At 41.0% G+C, this 22,021-nt stretch overlaps 1 protein-coding gene across 4 annotated transcripts in view; it reads left to right on the top strand.

Moving 5' to 3' along the window:
• LOC100350306 (glycerophosphodiester phosphodiesterase domain-containing protein 4) overlaps positions 1-22,021 on the top strand; it is a 165,804-nt gene that overhangs the window by 83,526 nt on the left and 60,257 nt on the right. For all 4 annotated transcript variants that reach the window (XM_051850711.2, XM_008263628.3, XM_051850704.2 and 1 more), the window contains 2 exons: positions 14,005-14,098; positions 16,288-16,347. In XM_051850711.2, coding sequence (XP_051706671.1) covers positions 14,005-14,098; positions 16,288-16,347 — 154 coding nt within the window. The remainder of the gene's footprint in view (positions 1-14,004; positions 14,099-16,287; positions 16,348-22,021) is intronic.

The following is a 22,021-nucleotide window of genomic DNA, read 5'->3' as shown; positions in this document are numbered from 1 at the left end:
TTGATAGTTTCTTTTCTTTTCTTTTTTTTTTTTTTTTTTTTCAGAGGATCAGTTTAGTATGCATTAAGTAAGGATTTCAACAGTTTGCACCCCCATAGAAACACAAAGTGAAATATATTATTTGAGTACTCATTATAGCATTAAATCTCAATGCACAGCACATTAAGGACAGAGATCCTACATGAGGGGTAAGTGCACAGTGACTCCTGTTGTTGACTTTACCAATTGACACTCCTGTCTATGGCATCAGTAATCTCCCTATGCTCCAGTCATGAGTTTCCAAGGCTATGGAAGCCCCTTGAGTTCTCCGACTCTTATCTTGTTTAGACAAGGTCATAGTCAAAGTGGAGGTTCTCTCCTCCCTTCAGAGAAAGGTACCTCCTTCTTTGAAGACCTGTTCTTTCCACTGAGATCTCACTCACAGAGATCTTTTGCCAGAGTGTCTTGGCTTTCCATGCCTGAAATACTCTCATGGGCTTTTCAGCCAGATCCGAGTGCCTTTAGGGCTGATTCTGAGGCCAGAGTGCTATTTAGGGCATCTGCCATTCTATGAGTCTGCTGAGTATCTCACTTCCCATGTTGGATCACTCTCCCCTTTATTTATTCTATCGGTTAGTGTTAGCAGGTACTAGACTTGCTTATGTGCTCCCTTTGACTCTTAGTCCTTTCATTATGATCAATTGCGAACTGAAATTGATCACTTGGACTAGTGAGATGGCATTGGTACATGCCACCTTGATGGGATTAAATTGGAATCCCCTGGTATGTTTCTAACTCTACCATTTGGGGCAAGTCAGCTTGAGCATGTCCCAAATTATATATCTCTTCCCTCTCTTATTCCTACTCTTATGTTTAACAGGGATCACAATTCAGTTAAATTTCAACACTTAAGAATAACTGTGTATTAATTACAGAATTAAATCAGTCATATTAAGTAGAACAGACAAAAAAACTACTAAGAGGGATAATGTATTAAGCTGTTCATTAACAGTCAGGGCTATGCTGATCAAGTCACCGTTTCCCATAGTGTCCCTTTCACTTCAACAAGTTTCCTTTTTGGTGTTCAGTCAGTTGTCACCGATCAGGGAGAACATATGGTATTTGTCCCTTTGGGACTGGCTTATTTCACTCAGCATGATGTGTTCCAGATTCCTCCATTTTGTTGCAAATGACTGGATTTCGTTGTTTCTTACTGCAGTATAGTATTCTAAAGAGTACATATCCCATAATTTCTTTATCCAGTCTACCGTTGATGGGCATTTAGGTTGGTTCCAGGTCTTAGCTATTGTGAATTGTGCTGCAATAAACATTAGGCTGCAGACCGCTTTTTTGTTTGCCAATTTAAATTCCTTTGGGTAAATTCCAAGGAGTGGGATGGCTGGGTCGAACGGTAGGGTTATCTTCAGGTTTCTGAGGAATCTCCAGACTGATTTCCATAGTGGCTTGACCAGTTTGCATTCCCACCAACAGTGGGTTAGTGTCCCTTTTTCCCCACATCCTCGCCAGCATCTGTTGTTGGTAGATTTCTGAATGTGAGCCATTCTAACCGGGGTGAGGTGGAACCTCATTGTGGTTTTGATTTGCATTTCTCTGATTGCTAATGACCTTGAACATTTTTTCATGTGCCTGTTGGCCATTTGGATTTCCTCTTTTGAAAAATGTCTATTGAGGTCCTTGGCCCATCTCTTAATTGGGTTGTTGGTTTTGTTTTTGTGGAGTTTCTTGATCTCTTTGTAGATTCTGGTTATTAACCCTTTATCTGTTGCATAGTTTGCAAATATTTTTTCCCATTCTGACGGTTGTCTCTTCACTCTCCTGACTGTTTCTTTTGCAGTACAGAAACTTCTCAATTTGATGCAATCCCAATAGTTAATTTTGGCTTTGACTGCCTGTGCCTCCCGGGTCTTTTCCAGAAACTCTTTGCCTGTGCCAATATCTTGAAGGGTTTCTCCAATGTTCTCTAGTAACTTGATGGTGTCAGGTCGTAGATTTAGGTCTTTAATCCATGTTGAGTGGATTTTTGTGTAAGGTGTAAGGTAGGGGTCTTGCTTCATGATTCTGCACGTGGAAATCCAATTTTCCCAGCACCATTTATTGAATAGACTGTCCTTGCTCAAGGAATTAGTTTTAGATCCTTGATCAAATATAAGTTGGCTGTAGATGTTTGGGTTGATTTCTGGTATTTCAATTCTGTTCCATTGGTCTATCCTTCTGTTTCTGTACCAGTACCATGCTGTTTTGATTACAACTGCCCTGTAGTATGTCCTGAAATCTGGTATTGTGATGCCTCCGGCTTTGTTTTTGTTGTACAAGATTGCTTTAGCTATTCGAGGTCTCTTGTGCCTCCATATAAATTTCAGCACCAATTTTTCCAGATCTGAGAAGAAGGTCTTCGGTATCTTGATTGGTATTGCATTGAATCTATAAATTGCTTTTGGGAGAATGGACATTTTGATGATATTGATTCTTCCAATCCATGAGCATGGAAGATTTTTCCATTTCTTGGTATCCTCTTCTATTTCTTTCTTTAAGGTTTTGTAATTTTCATCGTAGAGATCTTTAACGTCCTTGGTTAAGTTTATTCCAAGGTATTTGATTGTTTTTGTAGCTATTGTGAATGGGATTGATCTTAGAATTTCTTCCTCAGCCATGGCATTGTCTGTGTATACAAAGGCTGTTGATTTTTGTGCATTGATTTTATACCCTGCTACTTTGCCAAACTCTTCTATGAGTTCCAATAGTCTCTTGGTAGAGTTCTTTGGGTCCCCTAAATAAAGAATCATGTCATCTGCAAAGAGGGATAGTTTGAGTTCTTCCTTCCCAATTTGTATCCCTTTAATTTCTTTTTCTTGCCTAATAGCTCTGGCTAGAACCTCCAGAACTATATTGAATAGCAGTGGTGAGAGTGGACATCCCTGTCTGGTCCCAGATCTCAGTGGAAATGCTTCCAACTTTTCCCCATTCAATAGGATGTTGGCTGTGGGTTTTTCATAGATTGCTTTGATTGTATTGAGGAATGTTCCTTCCAAACCCAGTTTGCTTAGAGTTTTCATCATGAACGGGTGTTGTATTTTATCAAATGCTTTCTCGGCATCTATTGAGAGAATCATATGGTTTTTCTTCTGCAGTCTGTTAATGTGGTGTATCACATTGATTGTCTTGCGCACATTAAACCATCCCTGCATACCAGGGATAAATCCCACTTGGTCTGGGTGGATGATCTTTCTGATGTGTTGTTGCATTCTATTGGCGAGAATTTTATTGAGGATTTTTGCATCTATGTTCATCAGGGATATTGGTCTGTAATTCTCTTTCAGTGCTGCATCTTTTCCCGGCTTAGGAATTAAGGTGATGCTGGCTTCATAGAAAGAATTTGGGAGGATTCCCTCTTCTTCAATTGTTCTGAATAGTTTGAGAAGAATTGGAGTTAGTTCTTCTTTAAATGTCTGGTAGAATTCAGCAGTGAATCCATCTGGTCCTGGGCTTTTCTTTGTTGGGAGGGCCTTTATTACTGTTTCAATTTCTGTCTCAGTTATGGGTCTGTTTAGGTTTTCGATGTCTTCCTGGTTCAATTTAGGTAGGTTGCATGTGTCCAGGAATCTATCCATTTCTGATAGGTTTCCCTGTTTGCTGGCATACAAGTCCTTGTAGTAATTTCTGATGATTCTTTTTATTTCTGTGGTGTCTGTTGTTACATTTCCTTTTTCATCTCTGATTTTATTGATTTGGGTCTTTTCTCTTCTTTTTTTAGTTAGTTGGGCCAATGGGGTGTCAATTTTGTTTATTTTTTCAAAAAACCAGCTCCTCGTTTGGCTGATTTTTTGTAATGTTTTTCTTGATTCAATCCTGTTGATTTCTTCTCTGATTTTAATTATTTCTCTTCTCCTACTAGATTTGGGTCTGGTTTGCTGTAGGTTTTCTAGATCCTTGAGGTGAATAGAAAGCTCATCTATTTGGTGCCTTTCCAATTTCTTGATGTAGGCACCTATTGATATAAACTTTCCTCTTAACACTGCTTTTGCTGCGTCCCATAAGTTTTGGTATGTTGTGCTGTTATCCTCATTTACTTCCAGAAAGTTTTTGATTTCTCTTTTGATTTCTTCTATGACCCATTGTTCATTCAGGAGCATGTTGTTCAATCTCCATGTGTTTGCGTATGCTCTAGGGATTCCTGAGTTGTTCATTTCCAACTTCATTCCTTTATGGTCTGAGAAGCTGCATGGTATGATTCTAATTCTTTTGAATTTGCTGAGACTTGCTTTATGGCCTAGTATGTGGTCAATCCTAGAGAAGGTTCCATGTACTGCTGAGAAGAATGTATAATCTTTAGCTGTAGGATTGAAAGTTCTGTATATATCTGTTAGATCCATTTGGGCTATAGTGTCGTTTAAATCTACTGTATCCTTGTTGATCTTCTGTCCTATTGATCTGTCTATTTCTGAGAGTGGAGTATTGAAGTCCCCCAGTACTATTGTATTGGGGTCTAAGTCTCCCTTTAAGTCCGTTAACATATCTTTTAGATAAACCGGTGCCCTGTAGTTAGGTGCATATACATTGATAATTGTTATATCTTCCTGTTGAATTGATCCCTTAATCATTATGTAGTGTCCCTCTTTGTCTCTCTTAATGGTTTTTGTGGTAAAGTTTATGGTGTCTGATATTAAGATGGCTACGCCTGCTCTTTTTTCATTTCTGTTGGCATGGTATATCTTTTTCCAGCCTTTCACTTTCAGTCTGTATGGATCTTTGTTGGAAAGATGTGTTTCTTGTAGGCAGCAAATAGATGGGTTTTGTTTTTTAACCCAATCAGCCAAACGGTGTCTTTTAACTGGACAGTTCAGGCCATTCACGTTCAATGTGACTAATGATAAGTGGTAACTTTGCCCTGCCATTTGCCAAAGATAAGTTCTAATATATGCTTTGAATTCCCTGTGATCTTTTGCTGTGAGCTTTCCTTCCTTGGTTTCCTTCCTTTACCTTCTTTCATATTGATGACCGTGTTTCTTTGTTTCTGTGTGTAACACATCTTTAAGCATCTTTTGCAGGGCTGGACGAGTGGCAACAAATTCTTTCAATTTCTGTTTGTTATGAAAAGTCTTTATTTCACCTTCATTCACAAATGATAGCTTTGCAGGATATAATATTCTGGGCTGGCAGTTGTTCTCTCTTAGTACCTGGGCTATATCTTGCCATTCCCTCCTAGCTTGTAGAGTTTCTGATGAGAAGTCAGCTGTGAGTCTGATTGGAGATCCTCTGAGAGTAATTTGACGTTTCTCTCTTGCACATTTTAGGATCTTTTCTTTATGTTTCACTGTGGAGAGTTTAATTACAACGTGCCGTGGTGAGGGTCTCTTTTGGTCGTGTTTATTAGGGGTTCTGTGAGCTTCCTGTACTAGGATTTCTCTGTCCTTCTCCAAACCTGGGAAATTTTCTGCTAATATCTCACTAAAAAGGCCTTCTAATCCTTTCTCCCTCTCCATGCCTTCAGGAACTCCTAGAACCCGAATGTTGGGTTTTTTAATAGTATCCTGAAGATTCCCGACAATATGTTTTAGATTCCTAATTTCCTCTTCCTTTCTTTGGTCTGACTGTATCCTTTCCTGTTCTCTGTCTTCTAAGTCCGATATTCTCTCTTCTGCTTCTCCCATTCTGTTTGTAAGGCTCTCTATTGTGTTTTTCATTTGATCTATTGAATTCTTCACTTCAGTCACTATCCCAGTTTCCTGTTGTACTAGTTGTTTCGTTTCATTTTGATTCCTCCTTAATATTTCATTTTCACGAGAGAGATTTTCTATCTTGTCCATTAAGGATTTCTGTAGTTCAAGAATTTGTTTTTGAGAACTTCTTAATGTTCTTATCAATTTTTTGAGATCTGCTTCTTGCATTTCTTCTATGTCATCATCCTCATAATCTTGAATTGGGGTGTCTTTTTCATTTGAGGGCTTCATGGTGACTTCCTTGTTTTTATTACCTTGGTTTTTGCGTTTGTTATTTGTCATATTGGAGATATTTGGTTTCTTCACTGTGGTGCTTTTTCTTGTTATACTATGACTCTAGATTAAGTGGACTATCTGTTTTTGATGGAGCCTTAGGGCTTGAGATGGGTGTGGCCTGAGAGCTCTGTTTGGTGTGCCAAAGGTGACACTCCCAGGTTAGGCGTGGTAAACCTCTCTCTCTCTCTCTCTCTCTCTCTCTTTTTTTTTTGATTCAACAGGGAAGTTATTCTGCACAGCTGAACAAAGTTGGAGGTAGTTAGCAGGCAAATGATATACCCACAGGAGCCAGAGATCAGAAGCTCTTTCCCAAGGACCACACAGGGAATCTGATCGGCCCTTAGAGTGGGCTCAAATTCTCCTTCAGTCTCCCACTGGGTTGCCAAAGTTACGGAATTGTAGCGTCTCTGGAGAGTGCTCACGTGAATTCCGTGAGTTCTCTCCCCCACCGTCTCTTTTTTCACAGTCTCAGTTCAGTAGCACCATAAATTTACTAAGTCCTAATCTCCTGTTAATTCGCCCCACCCAGAGTCAGGTTTTACTGCTAGGCTCAGGGCCGGTGCAGACCTGAGGTCGCTCTGCTTATGACGTATGTCCAAGATGGTGCCTGCTCTTTGTCTTGCTCGCCCTTGAGAGGTGAGCGGAGAGAGAGAAACCCGTGTCCATACCAGTCACCTTTTTTTTTTTTTTTTTTCCCTCTCTCTCTCTTCCAGTTAGCTTGGTGAAGTCCCCCCCGCCCCGGGGGTCGTTCCCTCTAGTCTCCTCTCTCCGCTTGCCTGCCGGTGTCTCGGGTTATTGAGGTTCGGCTCACCTCGCGTTCCAGCGCTGGTGTGTTGAGTCTGCCGCTGACGTCCCGAACTGTGGGCTCCCACGCTCTCCACGCAGGTCTGCTCCCCTTCCAGTGCCGATGTGTGGACTCGGAGCCCTGGACTTCCCAAGTCTCCCCGCTGTTGCACTCCCCTTCGAGCACTTGCGCGCAGCTCCGTCCCTCGGCTCGGCTTCCGCGGCTCAGTCCCGCGGCTCGGTCCTGTGGTTCGGCTTTCGCGCGCGGTGGGCGACCTTGTTCTCCCAGTAGGTCCTCCGATTCACGCCCACTGGATCCAGAAGAGTTTTGTCTGCAATATTTTCCTGGTTCTTTTTTCTGAGGCTACCGTAACTCCCCTTTTATTAAACTAAATTTTCCCGGACTATCGGTGCGCGCCCTCACTATTCCGCCATCTTGGCTCCGCCCCCTATTTTATTTTATTTTTTCAGAAAAACTAGCTCTTCATTTTCCTGATCTCTTGTAATTTTTTTGGATTTAATTTTGCAGATTTCGTCTCTAATTTTAATTATTTCTCTTGTCTACTAGTTTTGGGTTTGGTTTTCTGTAGTTTTTCTAGATTCTTGAGATGCATTGATAGCTCATTTATTTGGTGCCTTTCCAATTTCTTGATGTTGGCACCTATTGCTGCAAATTTTCCTCTTAACACTGCTTTTGCTGTATCCCATAAGTTTTGATATGTTGTGTTGTTGTCTTCATTTGTTTCCAGAAAGCTTTTGATTTCTCTTTTGATTTCTTCTATGACCCACTGTTCATTCAGGAGCATGTTGTTTAGTCTCCATGTGTTTGCAGATGCTCTAGGGATTCCTGAATTGTTCATTTCCTGCTTTATTTCATTGTGATCTGAGAAGATGCGTGGTATGATTTCGATTTTTTGAATTTGCTGAGACTTGCTTTATGGCCTAGCATGTGGTCAATCCTAGAGAAAGTTCCATGACTCTAGATTAAATGGACTGTCTGCTTTTGATGGATCCTTAGAGGCTGTGATGGGTGTGGCCAGAGAGCTCTGTTTGATTCTTCAGGGTTAAGGGTGTGCCAAAGGTGACTCACCCAGGTGGTTCTCTCGCTGGCTCTCTCTCTCTCTCTTTTTTTGACTCAGAAGGGAAGTAATTCCGCACAGCTGAGCAGAATTGAGGGTAGTCATGTATGAAATCTGGCCCCTGTGGGTATTCGTCTACTCTACCCCAAGGACCACACAAAGGGCCTATGCAGCCCTCAGTGTACTCTCAAATTTCTCTGCAGTCTCCCACCAGGTTGCCAAGGTTACCGAGTTTGTGTACCCCGTGAGTTCTCTCGCCCACCCTCAGATTTTCACAGTCTCAGTTCATTAGCTCCACACCTTCACTAGGTCCTAACCTCCTGTTATTTCTCCCCACCAGAGTCAGGTTTTTCTGCTTGGCTGATGGCAGGCAGGATTTTTTCTACTCATGTCTTTTGGGAGTTCTGTGTGCTTCCTGTACTTGGATGTCTTTTTCTTTCTCCAAACCCAGGAAGTTTTCTGCTAGTATCTCACTAATAAGGCCTTCTAATCTTTTCTCTCTCTCTCTCTCTCTCTCTCTCTCTCTCTCTCTCTCTCTCCATGCCTTCAGGAAATCCTAGAACCCAAATATTGGGTTTTTAATAGTATCCTGTAGATTCCCAACAATATTTCTTAGATTTCTAATTTCCTCTTCTTTTCTTTGGTTTGATTGTATACTTTTCTGTGCTCTGTCTTAAGTCTAATATTCTCTCTTCTGCCTCACTGATTCTGTTTTTATGACTCTCAAATGTGTTTTTTATTCTATTGAATTCTTCATTTCATTTTGATTTCTCTTCAATATCTCAATTTCATGTTCTACTAAATTCCTCATTTCATTTTGATTCCTCCTTAAGATTTCATTTTCATGAGTGAGATTTTCTTTCATGTCCTGCATGGATTTCAGTAGTTCATGCATTTGTTTTTGATTACTTCTAAGTATTCTTATCATCAATTTTTTGAGTTCCATTTCTTAAATTTCTTCTATCTCATCATCTTCATAATCTTGTATTGAAGTATTATGTTCTTTTGGGAGTGTCATGTTGTCTTCCTTATTCTTGTTTCTTGGGTTGTTGCATTTGTTCGGCATTTGTGGAGATACTCGGTGGTTTCTTTGTTTTTTCCACTGTGGCGGCTTTTATTGTTGTTCTATGACTCTGAGATAAGTGGATTGTCTACTTTCAGTGAATCTCTAGAGGCTTGTAGTGGACAAGGTCAGAGAGCTCTGTTCAGTTCTTCAGGGTTATGGGCATGCCTAAGGTGACATACCCAGGTTGGCGTGGTAAATCTTTCTCTCTCTCTCTCTCTCTCTCTCTCTCTCTTTTTTAAGTCAGAAGGGAAGTAATTTTGCTCAGCTGAGCTCTTCTCCTCTATGGCAATCAGTGCCTGAGCGCCTGCCCCAATGCGTATAATATTCGTCTACTGTGTCCCAAGGACCACACAAAGAATCTTTTCAATCCTCAATGTAGGTTCCAATTCCCCAACACTATCTGCCACCAGGTAGCCAGGACCACCTGAGCTTGTGGTGTCTCCCACTGAGACGTCTCAAAGTCTCAGCCACACCATGAGTTCTCCCACACACCCTCAGTTTTTTTTTTTTTTTCCACAGTCCCGGTTCAAAAGCTCCACACAGTCACTAGGTCTTAGCCTCCTGTTATCACTCCCCACCAGAGTCAGGTTTCTCTGCTCCGCTGATTGTTGGGCACAGACATGAGTTGGCACAGCTGTTACTATGTCCAAAATGGTGCCTGCTCTATCAGCTTGTATGGAGAGATAATCGTGTCCATACTGTCCCTTGTATTTTTTCTCTCCTTTAGTTAGGATGGTGTACTTTCCCCTATAGGACTTCAAGCCTTGTTCCCTCTAGGCTCTTCCTGCTGCTTTTCCACCAGTGTTTTGGGCTACTGTGGTCTCATCTCACTTCTCTTTCCAGTGCTGGTGTGGAGGCTCTGGGCTGCTGGAGTCCCGAGCCGTGGGTGCCCACACCCTCCACTTAGGTCCACTGTGTCTCTCTAATTATGGAAGAGTTTCCTCTGCCATTTTTTCCCTAACTCTTCCCTGAGACTACACTATCTCCACCTTTATTAAACTATCTTCTCCTGGACTAGATCGGTGAGCTCCCTCCCTATTTGGCCATCTTGGAACCTCCCACTTGGGTTTCTTTTTTCTTTTTGTTTTTTTAATCTGCAGAGTGGACAGTGAGAGAGAGAGAGAGAGACAGAGAGAAAGGTCTTCCTTTGCTGTTGGTTCACCCCCAATGGCCGCTGTGGCCAGAGTGCTGCGGCCGGCACATCGCGCTGATCCGAAGCCAGGAGTTAGGTGCTTCTCGTGGTCTCCCATGTGGGTGCAGGGCCCAAGGACCTGGGCCGTCCTCCACTGCACTCCCGGGCCACAGCAGAGAGCTGGCCTGGAAGAGGGGCAACCGGGACAGAATCCGGCGCCCCAACCGGGACTAGAACCTGGTGTGCCAGCGCCGCAAGGCGGAGGATTAGCCTATTGAGCCGCGGTGCCGGCCAAATTCTACATATATTTTTAACCACAAATGACATTACTGATTTTTTGAATAGTTAGTACTCATTTCAATTGATCCCCATATTTTTTCATGAAATAAACTTAACTTTTGATTGTCCTTTGTGAGCTTGTTGAAGTACCATTGTATGGGGTTGTAAAACCAAATACTATCTCATCCAGCTTCCTGCTAATGTATGTAAGAGAGGCAGCAAATGATGGCCCAATTAATTGGGGTCCTGCCACTCATGGGGGACATCTGATTGGTATTTAGGGCCTCTGTAGTCATTCTGGCGCAGCCCTACCTGTTACAGGCATTCAGAAGTAAACCAGCAGATGGACCATCTTCTTCTCTTTCTTCCCTTCCTTCTGTCACCCTTCCTTTCAAATAAATACTTACATACATGCATGCATGCTTACATATCAAATACCACATGTTGAGACAACAACCTCTTTCACAGATCTCTCTATAAGTTTCCAAAATTGTGTAAATCTTAATTCCTATAATCTCTTATTGTACATCACTCATGGTGGTTCTGTTTCTCTGAGCAAACCCTTACAGATACAGAATTTCATATCAGTGGCAGTTGTAGAGGGACAGACATTTCAGAATGAGTTCTTGGGGCCAGTGCTGTGGCTCACTTGGTTAATCCTCTACCTGCAGCACTGGCATCCTACATGTGCGCCGGGTTCTAGTCCCAGTTGTTCCTCTTCCAGTCCAGCTCTCTGCTGTGGCCCGGAAAGGCAGTGGAGGATGGCCCAAGTGCTTGGGCCCCTGCACCTGCACGGGAGACCAGGAGGAAGCACCTGGCTCCTGGCTTCGGATCAGCATAGCTCCGGCCATAGTGGCCATTGGGGTGTGAACCAACGGAAGGAAGACTGTCGCTCCCCCTCTTCGTGGAGGAACGACACAGGACCCTGCGCTGTTCTTTTGTCTGCTCGGCCCTCCCCAGGTTTGCTGCTGGTTCTTCCCGGGTTGGCTACCGTCCCTTCCACCTCCGTGGAAGGGCGGTTCCCCCTGGCCACTTTCCCCACTTCCGCGGGGGAGCGGCACACTGCCGGCCGGCTCTCTCGGGGGCTGCACAGGTGTTCCTTCAGATAGATGTTCCCCTTAGATGTTCCTGGTGCATGTTGTCTCTCTCCTCCTTTATAGTCCTCTTCCACCAATCCCAACTCTGCTACCTACACGCCGAGTACGCTGCTCTCCTCCAATCAGGAGTAGGTCCTACAATTTATTGGTTGAACTGGAGGCAGCTGTATAGAAGCTGTTTCTCTCTTCTCAGCGCCATATTGTGGGAGAGCAGATGCATAGAATAAGTCTTAATTCCAGTAACTTAGTCTAGTCCGAGTTGCTCCCCACAGAAGACCTTTCTCTCTGTCTCTCTCTCTCTCTCACTGTCTATACTCTACTTGTCAAATAAAAAAAATTAAAAAAAAAGAATGAGTTCTCTAAGCTGGTTCTGGTACTCTTCTTTGATTACACTTAAAAATTTAATGTCTCTGTTTCCAGTGGTAAAGGAGATAGTGGGAGTCCATGGCATGCAGTGGTAAAATAATTAAGTTATCACCTATAGAAGTCCAGCATCAAGTAGATGTTGAAGACATGGCTTTCGTTGACAAAGTAGTTGCCTACAAAGAACATTTTAGTGAAAATAAGGAATATAATGGGCTTGTGGTAGTTCTTTTCTCTTTTTTTAAAAGGCAGAGAGAAAGAAGGGGAGGGATGAAAGGAGGGAAGGAGATGCTCCTTCCGGTGGTTCATATCCCAAATGCCTACAACAGTTGGGGCTGAGCTAGGCTGAAGTTATAATCCCAGAGTTCAATTTGGTTCTCCAATATGTGTTCCAAGACCCAACCAATTGAGCTGACTCCTACGGTGCTCATTAGCAGGAAGCTGGATCCAAAATGAAGCCAGGAAGATGGGATATGTATATCCCAAACAATGTCTTAACTGCTATGTTAAACACCCTTCCCCATTTCCTTTTTTAAAGATTTATTTATTTATTTTGAAAGAGTTACAGTGAGAGAGGGAGAGACGCAGAGAGATTTTGGATCTGCTGGGTTAACACCCTGTGCCCATATTGCTGCAACAGCCAGGGCTGGGCCAGGTTGAAGCCAGGAGCTTCATATGGATCTTCCATATAGGTGATGGGATCCAAACACTTGGGCCATCTTCCACTGCTTTTCCAAACCATTAGCAGGGAGCTGGATCATAAGTGGTGTGGCCAGGATACAAATTGACACCTTTATAGGATGCCGGCAACACAAGTGAAGGCTTTACCTGCTATGCCATAATGCCAGCACCCCTCTTTTAAATTAAAAAGTTTTAAAATTTATTTGAGAGATCGAATGAGAAACAGAGTTCCCATCTGCTGGTTCACTCTCTAACTGTCTGCAGTTATTGGAACTGCACCAAACTGAAGCAGGAGGTAAGAACTTGATCCACATCTCCCATCTGGGTGGCAGGAACCTAGTTACTTGATCTGTCAACATTGCTTCCCAGGAACTGCACTAGCAGGAAGCTGGAGCCCAGAGCTGATGCCAAATATTGAAAACCCAGCTATTGCGATGTAGATACAGACATCACAGATGGCATCTTAACCACTGTGCCAAATGACCCCTTCCTTTTTTATTTTTTATGTGGGCTATATGTTCTATAACATGTATTTTATAGCTTTAAAAACATAATCTCTCCCTATTTTATATGGTGAGTAGGTAATTTCTGTTGTCTTAAAATAAAAAGTCTAAATTATTTGACAAATGATGCTAGCCCTAATATACCGTTGTTTCTCTTAACAGATCATTAGCAGGTTATGATGCTGCCTGCAACACTGGCATCCCATGTCTGAGTGCCAGCTCTAGTCCTGGCTGCTCTGCTTCCAATCCAGCCTCCTTTCTCTCTGTCTCTCTCTCTCTCACTGTCCACTCTGCCTGTAAAAAAAAAAATCCAGCCTCCTGCAAATGCACTTTGGAAAGAAGTGTAGGATGGTCCAAGCATCTGGACCCCTGCAAATCACATGGGAGGCTTTCTGGTTTGGCCTGGCCCAGTCTTGGTTTTTGTGGCCATTTGGGGAGTGAACCAGCAGGCTGAGCATCTCTCTCTTCTCTTTCTCCCACTCTTTCTGTATTTCTTTCTATCACGCTGCCTTTCAAGTAAATTAAATAAATCTTAACATTTTTTTACCCTCATATACTACTTTAGGAATAGAACAATCTGTTCTGCTAAGACAGCAGTTAATACAGTGGCTGTGATTACATTTCTGTAATTCAATGTACATGTGCATGGATAAGGAACCTGCCAAAATGAAAAATATTAGTTTGAATAAGGAGCTGAAATTATGGGATGACTTTTTTCTCTTGTTATTATAAAAGTTCTGTATTTATGTTGATTTTAAGGATGATATGCTCTTTGAATATCTATTCTAAATAATTTTAAAAATACTTCCCCTTAAAATAAGACACTATTAATGTTCCCAGTTGCCTACAGGACAGAGTTGAAACTCCTCAAGTAAATATTCTGAAAACTTTCACAGATCTATTTGCAACTGCCTCTCTTCTTATCTCCCTCCATTTTCTTATACCTCAACTAATCTGTTTGTCCCCATCCTAGATAGAGGTGCTGCTGGTTTCTGCTCTGTTTTAAGGATTGAAACACGTTTTTTCAGGGTCATTTTTCTAGGAACAGGAATCTGGGTCTTCGGTTCCATAATTTTTCTGAGTATACTTGGGACCCTGACTGCGTATACTTCATTGCTGGTGGTGAGTAACACTTCCCATGTGTCTTTCTTGGGTAGCCTCAGGAGGTCCTCCTACTTGGGAAATGGTATCCAGTTGGTGTTAGGAGAACTCAGGTCCTAAATATCATTCATGTCTAAGCAGAGTTGGGGTTTATGTCAGCTACTTGAATTTTAGGCATAAAGGACTGGGAGTGGGGGGCTAGAGCTATTAGAGGATGTGACTTACAGTTGGGCCCATTGAAAGGGTGGCAGCACATCCCTTCTCCCTTCCCCTGTTTCCTAGTCTACTCTGATTCCTCAGAATTGTCATTTTAGACACCCACAGCTTCAAATAAGCAGTCTTTATGGGCCTTATAAATTAGTTTGTAAATCCATTCTAATTTACAAATGCTAGTCACCTAGCTCAGATGCAGAGTATGTTTTGGCAAAAGTCTTTAGGCAATAGTATGGCCCTTCTTCTATTATCTGATATACTATAGTGTGAGAAACTTATGCAATGCAAGAGAAAGTCTATGAGAATATAAAGCTTAGTAGGAAAATAATGTTGGGAAGAATTTTTCAGCTCATACTTTTGCTGATATGTAGAGAAGACATATTTCTCTGATTTTGCCATTCCAGTGATTTCCATTTCACTGATACCCAGTCTGATACAACAGAAGACATCCCCCAAATCTAGCATTTGCATCACTTTTTTCTTCAATAAAATTTATTAATTATATATTATTTATTAATTATATATTATTCCATGTAGGATATTTCAGAGATAGGATTGAGCTAGAAAGTTATAACTATCCCTTCAACCAAATCTATCACAGATGGGACATTGTGATTGTTGTCAGAGGGGCACAAATAAGGTTCTTGAGGGTCTGAGGAGAAAGATGTGACTTCCAGCTAAAATAATTAAAGAAGGATTTTTATTGTAGTGCTATCTGAAAGGAACGCTAGATATGGATATGGGAATGGCAGAGAACATTCTGGGTTGAAGGAACATCATGAAAAAGTTTACCAGACAGAAAAACACAGAATGTGCCCGTAGAGGGAAAGATCAATTCTGCTGGCATGTAGAGAATAATGGAGAATAATGGAGAAACATGGCTGAAAAGGAAGGTTTCTGACATATTTTGGAAGGCCAGAAAATAAGGATAAGACATTGGCATAAAGTAAGCTTCTGTTTTAGAAAATTAATTTGAAAATTGGATTTGGAGGGTGCTTTAGTCAGACCAATTTGAAACTTTTGTTTTTAGTTGTAAAAATGCAAATTAAATATGCATTTTGGGCCAAAATCTGACCATTGAACTGAACAACTGAACCACTTTCATCCACAATGAACATGAAATGATATAGTTAGCTGCTAAGGTTGGGGCAAATTCCAGCATCCAATAAAGCAATATATTTTAACAATATATTTTACACTTTTTACTCTACCCTGCCTCTTTTGGATACATACAATGGCAACAACAGTTAAAAAGTAAGGAAATAAATTCTGCTTACAGATCTATCATTAGGTGACTGAGCTTCAGTTTCCTGTATTCAAACGAGAATGATAATATTTAATAAAATGATATTTTATCAGGCTGAGTAAAGAACAAATGAAGTAATTACTCAAATTTACATTTGAGTAAAGAACAAATGAAGTAATTTTTGATCAAAAAGTACCTTACATTTAGACCATCATTAATATCAGTCATCTGTGGACTTGCTTTCAGTTTCCATCACCATATTGACTTGGTGACCAGCTAGCTTTATATTCAAATCTAAGATTTATTGATGTATACCAGTGTTAACAACAGTTGTAATACCTATGTTTCTCAAGAAAAAGTTTTTAAATGACTCTTGGGAAGGCTGACCCTTGACCTCAATGTAAGTAATGCCAGGTATAGAGTCCATCACAGGGAAAAGAAATGGACAGGAACTGAAGACGGGCATCAGTGTGGTAAATGATTAGGAAAGCTCAGAAGAAATAATCAATCCTTCTTGGGGGTGCTGATGATGGTTACCAATAGGAGGCGATGTTTAAACTGGTTTTGAAGAGTTAGTGACATGGAGAGGGAGAGCTTTTCAGGCAGAGAACAGCATGGTAAACTCCTAGAGGCTGAAAAGTGAATGTAGTGCCCAACTGTGAAAGAAGTTTTAAACTACAGAACAGTGCTTTGGGCAGCAACTTGGTGATTTCAAAACAACCTCCTGTTCTTTTTTTTTTTTCTTTTGCAGATAGTTGGAATCTTGTTGCTTCGGGAAAGAATCGAACTGTACTTGCACAAGTGTCATAAGGTAGGACATCTGAATCCCCATAGGAGATCTTAGACCAGGACTGACTGTGTTCCTTGGCACTCAGATTTACATACCAGGGTTGTCTTTTCTTCTAGTATTCCTCTAGAGGGAAGATACCTACTGACACAGTTTTAGCTGAATCAGTTACATTTCTAACAGTTATAACGGATACGCTGAAGGAGATAAACCCAAGCTAAACCCAGAGTTTATTCTTTATCACTACTTATTCTGTGACCCATTTTTCCAATCCCAATTAAATCTTAGGTGAATTCTTTACTTTGCTAGTCCTTTTCAGTCACAGGAACATTCTATTTCAGTTCATTATAATAAACTAAACTTCATTCCTGTTAATCTTTAAACTTCTCCCTCCTGTATTGAACCTAGAATCCTACAGTGGTGGTGAAAGCATGATGTGCCTTTTACCTCTCCTCCTCCTGAGAAAGGTCCATGGGTGGAGGAAGTAAGAGAAGGGAGCACAGTCCCACTAGATGGGACAAGAGTGGCATCTGGGTTTGATTCCCTCTGGACCATGTAAATGCACAGTAGTTCTTATCCCCCATTGAGTTTTTCTGGATGAATTTCTGAGACCCTTATACTGAGAACCTTGATTTCAGCTCTTAAGTGGAATCAGTGCCTTTTTATACTTGCCTGAAATTTCTCCTTTGAAGCTTCCTGACGCCTCCTTATTTTGAATCCATTTAAAATGACACCATTGTAATTTCTCAGATATAGACCTCAAAGGGTCTATATCTGATCCCCAGAGAAAAGGCAGCTCCGCCATAATGTCTGTGGATATGACAGCATATTTCCAACATAGCCTCCCTTATTTTGTTCTTCATAGGTTTGAGCAGCTCTAGTGACAGCCTCTTGCTTTTGTGTATACGTTTTTAGGCATGATTTTGACACCCTCCTTTTTTTGTTTTAATCCCAAATCCAGGCATGTGTTAAATTCTGAGTAGCCTCCTTGGATCTCCTTTTACTCAAGTGATAACTACAAACTAGAAATAAAAACTTATGAGTTATTAGAAAATGTGAAAATTGAAGCAATGAGATCTTCTAGATAAATAGTAAAAAGAATATAGATGAAAAGAAAGAAATAGATCTTATTAATATCATCATTGTTTTGAAATTGGTGACATGATCAATTAGTCACTACCAAGAATATCTGAGTTAATCTATTCTGATTACCATTGCAGGATTGTGCTTATTATTGAGACCATGAATCTGTTGCCAGTTAGATACTGCTTGGCCTCTACCATAGCAAGGTCTCATCATCCCTTTTAAAATCAACAAGCCCGGGCCGGCGCCATGGCTCACTTGGCTAATCCTCCACCTGCGGCACCAGCACCCTGGGTTCTAGTCCTGTTTGGGGCGCCAGGTACTAGTCCCAGTTGCTCCTCTTCCAGTCCAGCTCTCTGCTGTGGCCTGGGAGGGCAGCGGAGGATGGCCCAAGTGCTTGGGTCCCTGCACCCGCATAGGAGACCAGGAAGAAGTACCCGGCTCCTGGCTTTGGATCGGAAGTGCCAGCCGTGGCGGCCATTTGAGGGGTGAACCAACGGAAGGAAGACCTTTCTCTGTCTCTCACTGTCTATAACTCTCTCTGTGTTTCTCTCTCTCTCTCTCACTGTCTAACTCTGCCTGTCAAAAAAAAAATCAGCAATCCCGTTTCAGTGGCTGTATCTCTCACCTTTAGGCATGTGTAGAGGACAACCATTACAGTGTCTTTTAAGGATGCCAATACTTTCCTCACCAGTGTATTTTTCAGTGCCCTTTGAGGACTCCCAAAGAACATGATAGGGGAGGTGTCATGGGTGATACCCATTCCAGCAACATTTTTTTCCCAGTAAATTTGTGAATTATTTCTTCTATATGACCCCAAGACATGGCAGTCATCCCAATTTCATTAAGCTAGGCTACTTCTCAGCCAAAGTTTCAGAGCACCAAATACTGCTTACTACTTGGATTCTGTTATATTGAAACCAAATCTCTAGTATGAGTACCTGTGTACATTTAGCCTCACATAAAATTATCTTCTCATATCCTTATCTAGTACCCTTTGAATCATTCCCACACATACTCTACGGAATTTTGACTATATAAAATCTTTTTAAAAAAATTATTTGAAAGGCAGAACTACAAAGAGAGCAAGAGATCGTCTGTCTGCTGTTTCATGCCCCAAAGGGCTACCATGGTTGGGGGCTGGGCCAAACAAAAACCAGGATCTTGGAATTCCATTCAAGTCTCCCATAGGTGTAGCAGGGGTCCACGCACTTGGGCTATCATGTGCTGCCTTCCCTGGAGCATTATCAGGGAGCTGAACTGGAAATGGAATAGGCAGGACTCAAATTGGTGCTTATATGTGATGCCAGTATCACAGGGTGTGCCTTAACCCACTGAACCACAACGCTGGCCTCACCAATATAAATTCTGTTCTAAGCTTTTGTCATTTGAGGCATTCTGGGATCTCATTCCAGATATAGGTGCCTGTAAGCAGTGAGAAGTGATGGAGGGAGAATATGAGAAGAGTTGACATTTCCTAGAAATGGGCCTTCAAAACAGTAAGGATCAGGATAATCAGACTTTGGAGGAGAGATTGTTTCCATTGGCAAGAGGGATTCTGTGGGACTTATAATTTGTTTGGTTTTACTCACAATAAACCTAGAATGAAAAAGTTTAGCACTGGGCTTATAGTTTCTTCCCCTTTTACCAAGGGATGCCCAGAATGAAATGAACGGTCTCACTCAAAACTCCTTGAAAATATGTTAATAACCTGATCTTCTTATAAACACACATAATAGTAATTATTAATAATATAATAAATAAGAGTATTTATTAGCCAAAAGATAACAGAGTCCTAGACTGTAAAAATTTGTAGTAGGATATACCTGATATTAGCTAGGTTGCTTTATTGTAAATACATATTGTGTGGTGAGACATGGCAGGATATAATATATAATTAATGGAATATAGCATAAAAGGGTTCATAATAAATTTTGGTGAAGATATGGGGGAAAAGGTACCCTAATACACTGTTGATTGGAATGTAAACTAGTACAACCATTATGGAAGATAGTAAGGAGATTACTCAGAAATCTGAAAATAGATCCTACCACAGGACCTGGCCATCATGCTCCTGGGATGAATTAAATGAAATTAAATCAGCATATGAAAGAGTTATCTGTACCTCCATGTTTACTGCAGCTGAATTCACAATAGCTAAGATATGGCATCAATCTAAATATCCTTCAATTGATGACTGGATAAAGAAATGTGATATATATATATGTGTGTGTGTGTGTGTGTGTGTGTGTGTATGTATATGTATTTTATATATATATATATATTTACACACACTATGGAATACTACTCAGCCATAAAAAGAATGAAATCCTGTCTTTTGCAATAAAATGGATGTAACTGGAAACCATTATGCCTAGTGAAATAAGCCAGTCCCAAAAAGACAGATATCATGTTTTCTCTGATATGTGGTAGTTAATATAGAAAAAAAGTATAGGAATGTAACAGATATCTTCTGATATGATTATTGGTTGTTTGTAGTTCATGTTTATACTCCTGTGGAGCTGTAATTTTTCTACGTTTTGTTGAATTTTATGGTTAGTGGTGCACTAACCCTGTGATTATAGAGTGGATTAAAATTACATTTTTGTGGAGATTAAAAAAAATGAAGGAAGGTAGGGATTGAAGAAGGGAGAGTGGGATGGAGGGAAATATAATTATCTTAGAATTGTATTTTTGAGGCCGGTGCCGCAGCTCAATAGGTTAATCTTCTGCCTGTGGCGCTGGCACCCCAGGTTCTAGTTCCGGTCAGGGTGCCAGATTCTGTCCTGGTTGCTCCTATTCCAGTCCAGCTCTCTGCTGTGGCCTGGGAGTGCAGTGGAGGATGGCCCAAGTGCTTGGGCCCTGCACCTGCATGGGAGACCAGGAGAAACACCTGACTCCTGGCTTTGGATCAGCGCGGTGCGCAGGCCACAGCATGCCGGCCGCAGCAGTCATTGGGGGGTGAACCAATGGGAAAAAAAGGAAGACCTTTCTCTCTGTTTCTCTCTCACTGTCCACTCTGCCTGTAAAAAAAAAAAAATGTCATCTTTGAAATACATGAACTGTTGTTCTCTTTATATTAATAAAAATTTTAAAAAGAAATGAAAAGTAAAGTGTTACATAGCCAAAATGATTCCTTCTGTGAAGCAGTGTTTCTACTGCTCTTTTTAAAAATCCAGCTCACATTTTAAGTACCAAAATAGAATAGGTGCTGATACAAGAAAGGAAAGACCTTTCATGATGTGCTACATTTGACATGATCAGATTTCTACAGGGGGACATTTTTTATCTGCTGATATCCTTTAAGTCATTCACAGTTTGGTGTTGAGCAGGATTTGAGATTCATATGAGTTGATTTGACAATTCAGCCTTTGTGTTCTGTTACATTTAGTTTACTAATAGGTTTTTTTTTTTTTTTTTTTTTTTTACTTTGACAGGCAGAGTGGACAGTGAGAGAGAAAGACAGAGAGAAAGGTCTTCCTTTTGCTGTTGGTTCACCCTCCAATGGCCGCCTTGGCGGGCGCATTGTGCTGATCCGAAGCCAGGAGCCAGGTGCTTATCCTGGTCTCCCATGCAGGTGCAGGGCCCACGCACTTGGGCCATCCTCCACTGTACTCCCGGGCCATAGCAGAGAGCTGGCCTGGAAGAGGGGCAACCGGGACAGAGTCCAGTACCCCGACTGGGACTAGAACCCGGTGTGCCGGTGCCACAAGGCAGAGGATTAGCCTATTGAGCCATGGCGCCGGCCCAACTAATAGGTTATTTACAATTTTTTCATCCACCTAACATAAGAGATTTGTCTATGCTTTATTTTTCTTCTCATGTCCTTGGTGGATTTGGGTAGCTCTAGTTCTTTTACTTTATAGGGTGAATTGGAAAGCATTCTTTTCCTGTTCTCTGGAAGAGTTTGTGAGAGATTGGAGATATATTTCTTCTAGTATTTGGTGGTATTTACCATGGAAGCTGGTGAAGAGTTTTTTTTTTTTTTTTGTGAGAGGGTTAATTGTGGATTCAATTTCGTTAGATATGTTCTTTTTTCTATGATGTATATAGTATTGTGACATGCAGATTTTGTTCATTTGTTTTATAAATATTTAATAAATACTTTGCTAGACATTCTGCCAAGCACTAAGGATATAATCTTAAACAATACAATTATTATTTTTGATCTTGTGAAGCTTACAATCTGTAGAGGAAAATTACATAAAAACACAATATAATATTATTTACTTATTATTGTGTTGAGTATTGAGTATATAATTGAGGCAAAAAGAAAAATGAAAGTTTTTAGTAAAATGAAAGTTTCTAGTGGCCGTTGTTGAAACTGAGTGAGAGATATCAAGCCATGTGAGAGCTCACCTGTTCTTAGAAGTGGTAAATTGCTAATTGTATTAGAACACACAAGCGGGTAATTTTTCCCAGCCATGCTGTACAACAAAGACTTAGGAGTGAAAAGGAGAAATGATTGAACCTATCCAAGAATGAGGATTTGCAAAAATGAATACAATAAAAGGATGAGATGAGGTCCCTGAGATTGTAAAGCCACTCATGTAATTCCAAAGGAGGGTTCTGATCTAGAACCAGTGCCTGGAAGTCAGAAGATCTTTTCTGTTTC

This window comes from Oryctolagus cuniculus, chromosome 1 (genome assembly GCF_964237555.1).
Source record: "Oryctolagus cuniculus chromosome 1, mOryCun1.1, whole genome shotgun sequence".
NCBI lineage: Eukaryota > Metazoa > Chordata > Mammalia > Lagomorpha > Leporidae > Oryctolagus > Oryctolagus cuniculus.
Note: the sequence above shows the minus strand (reverse complement) of the source record. Positions and strands in the feature narration are given on the sequence as shown.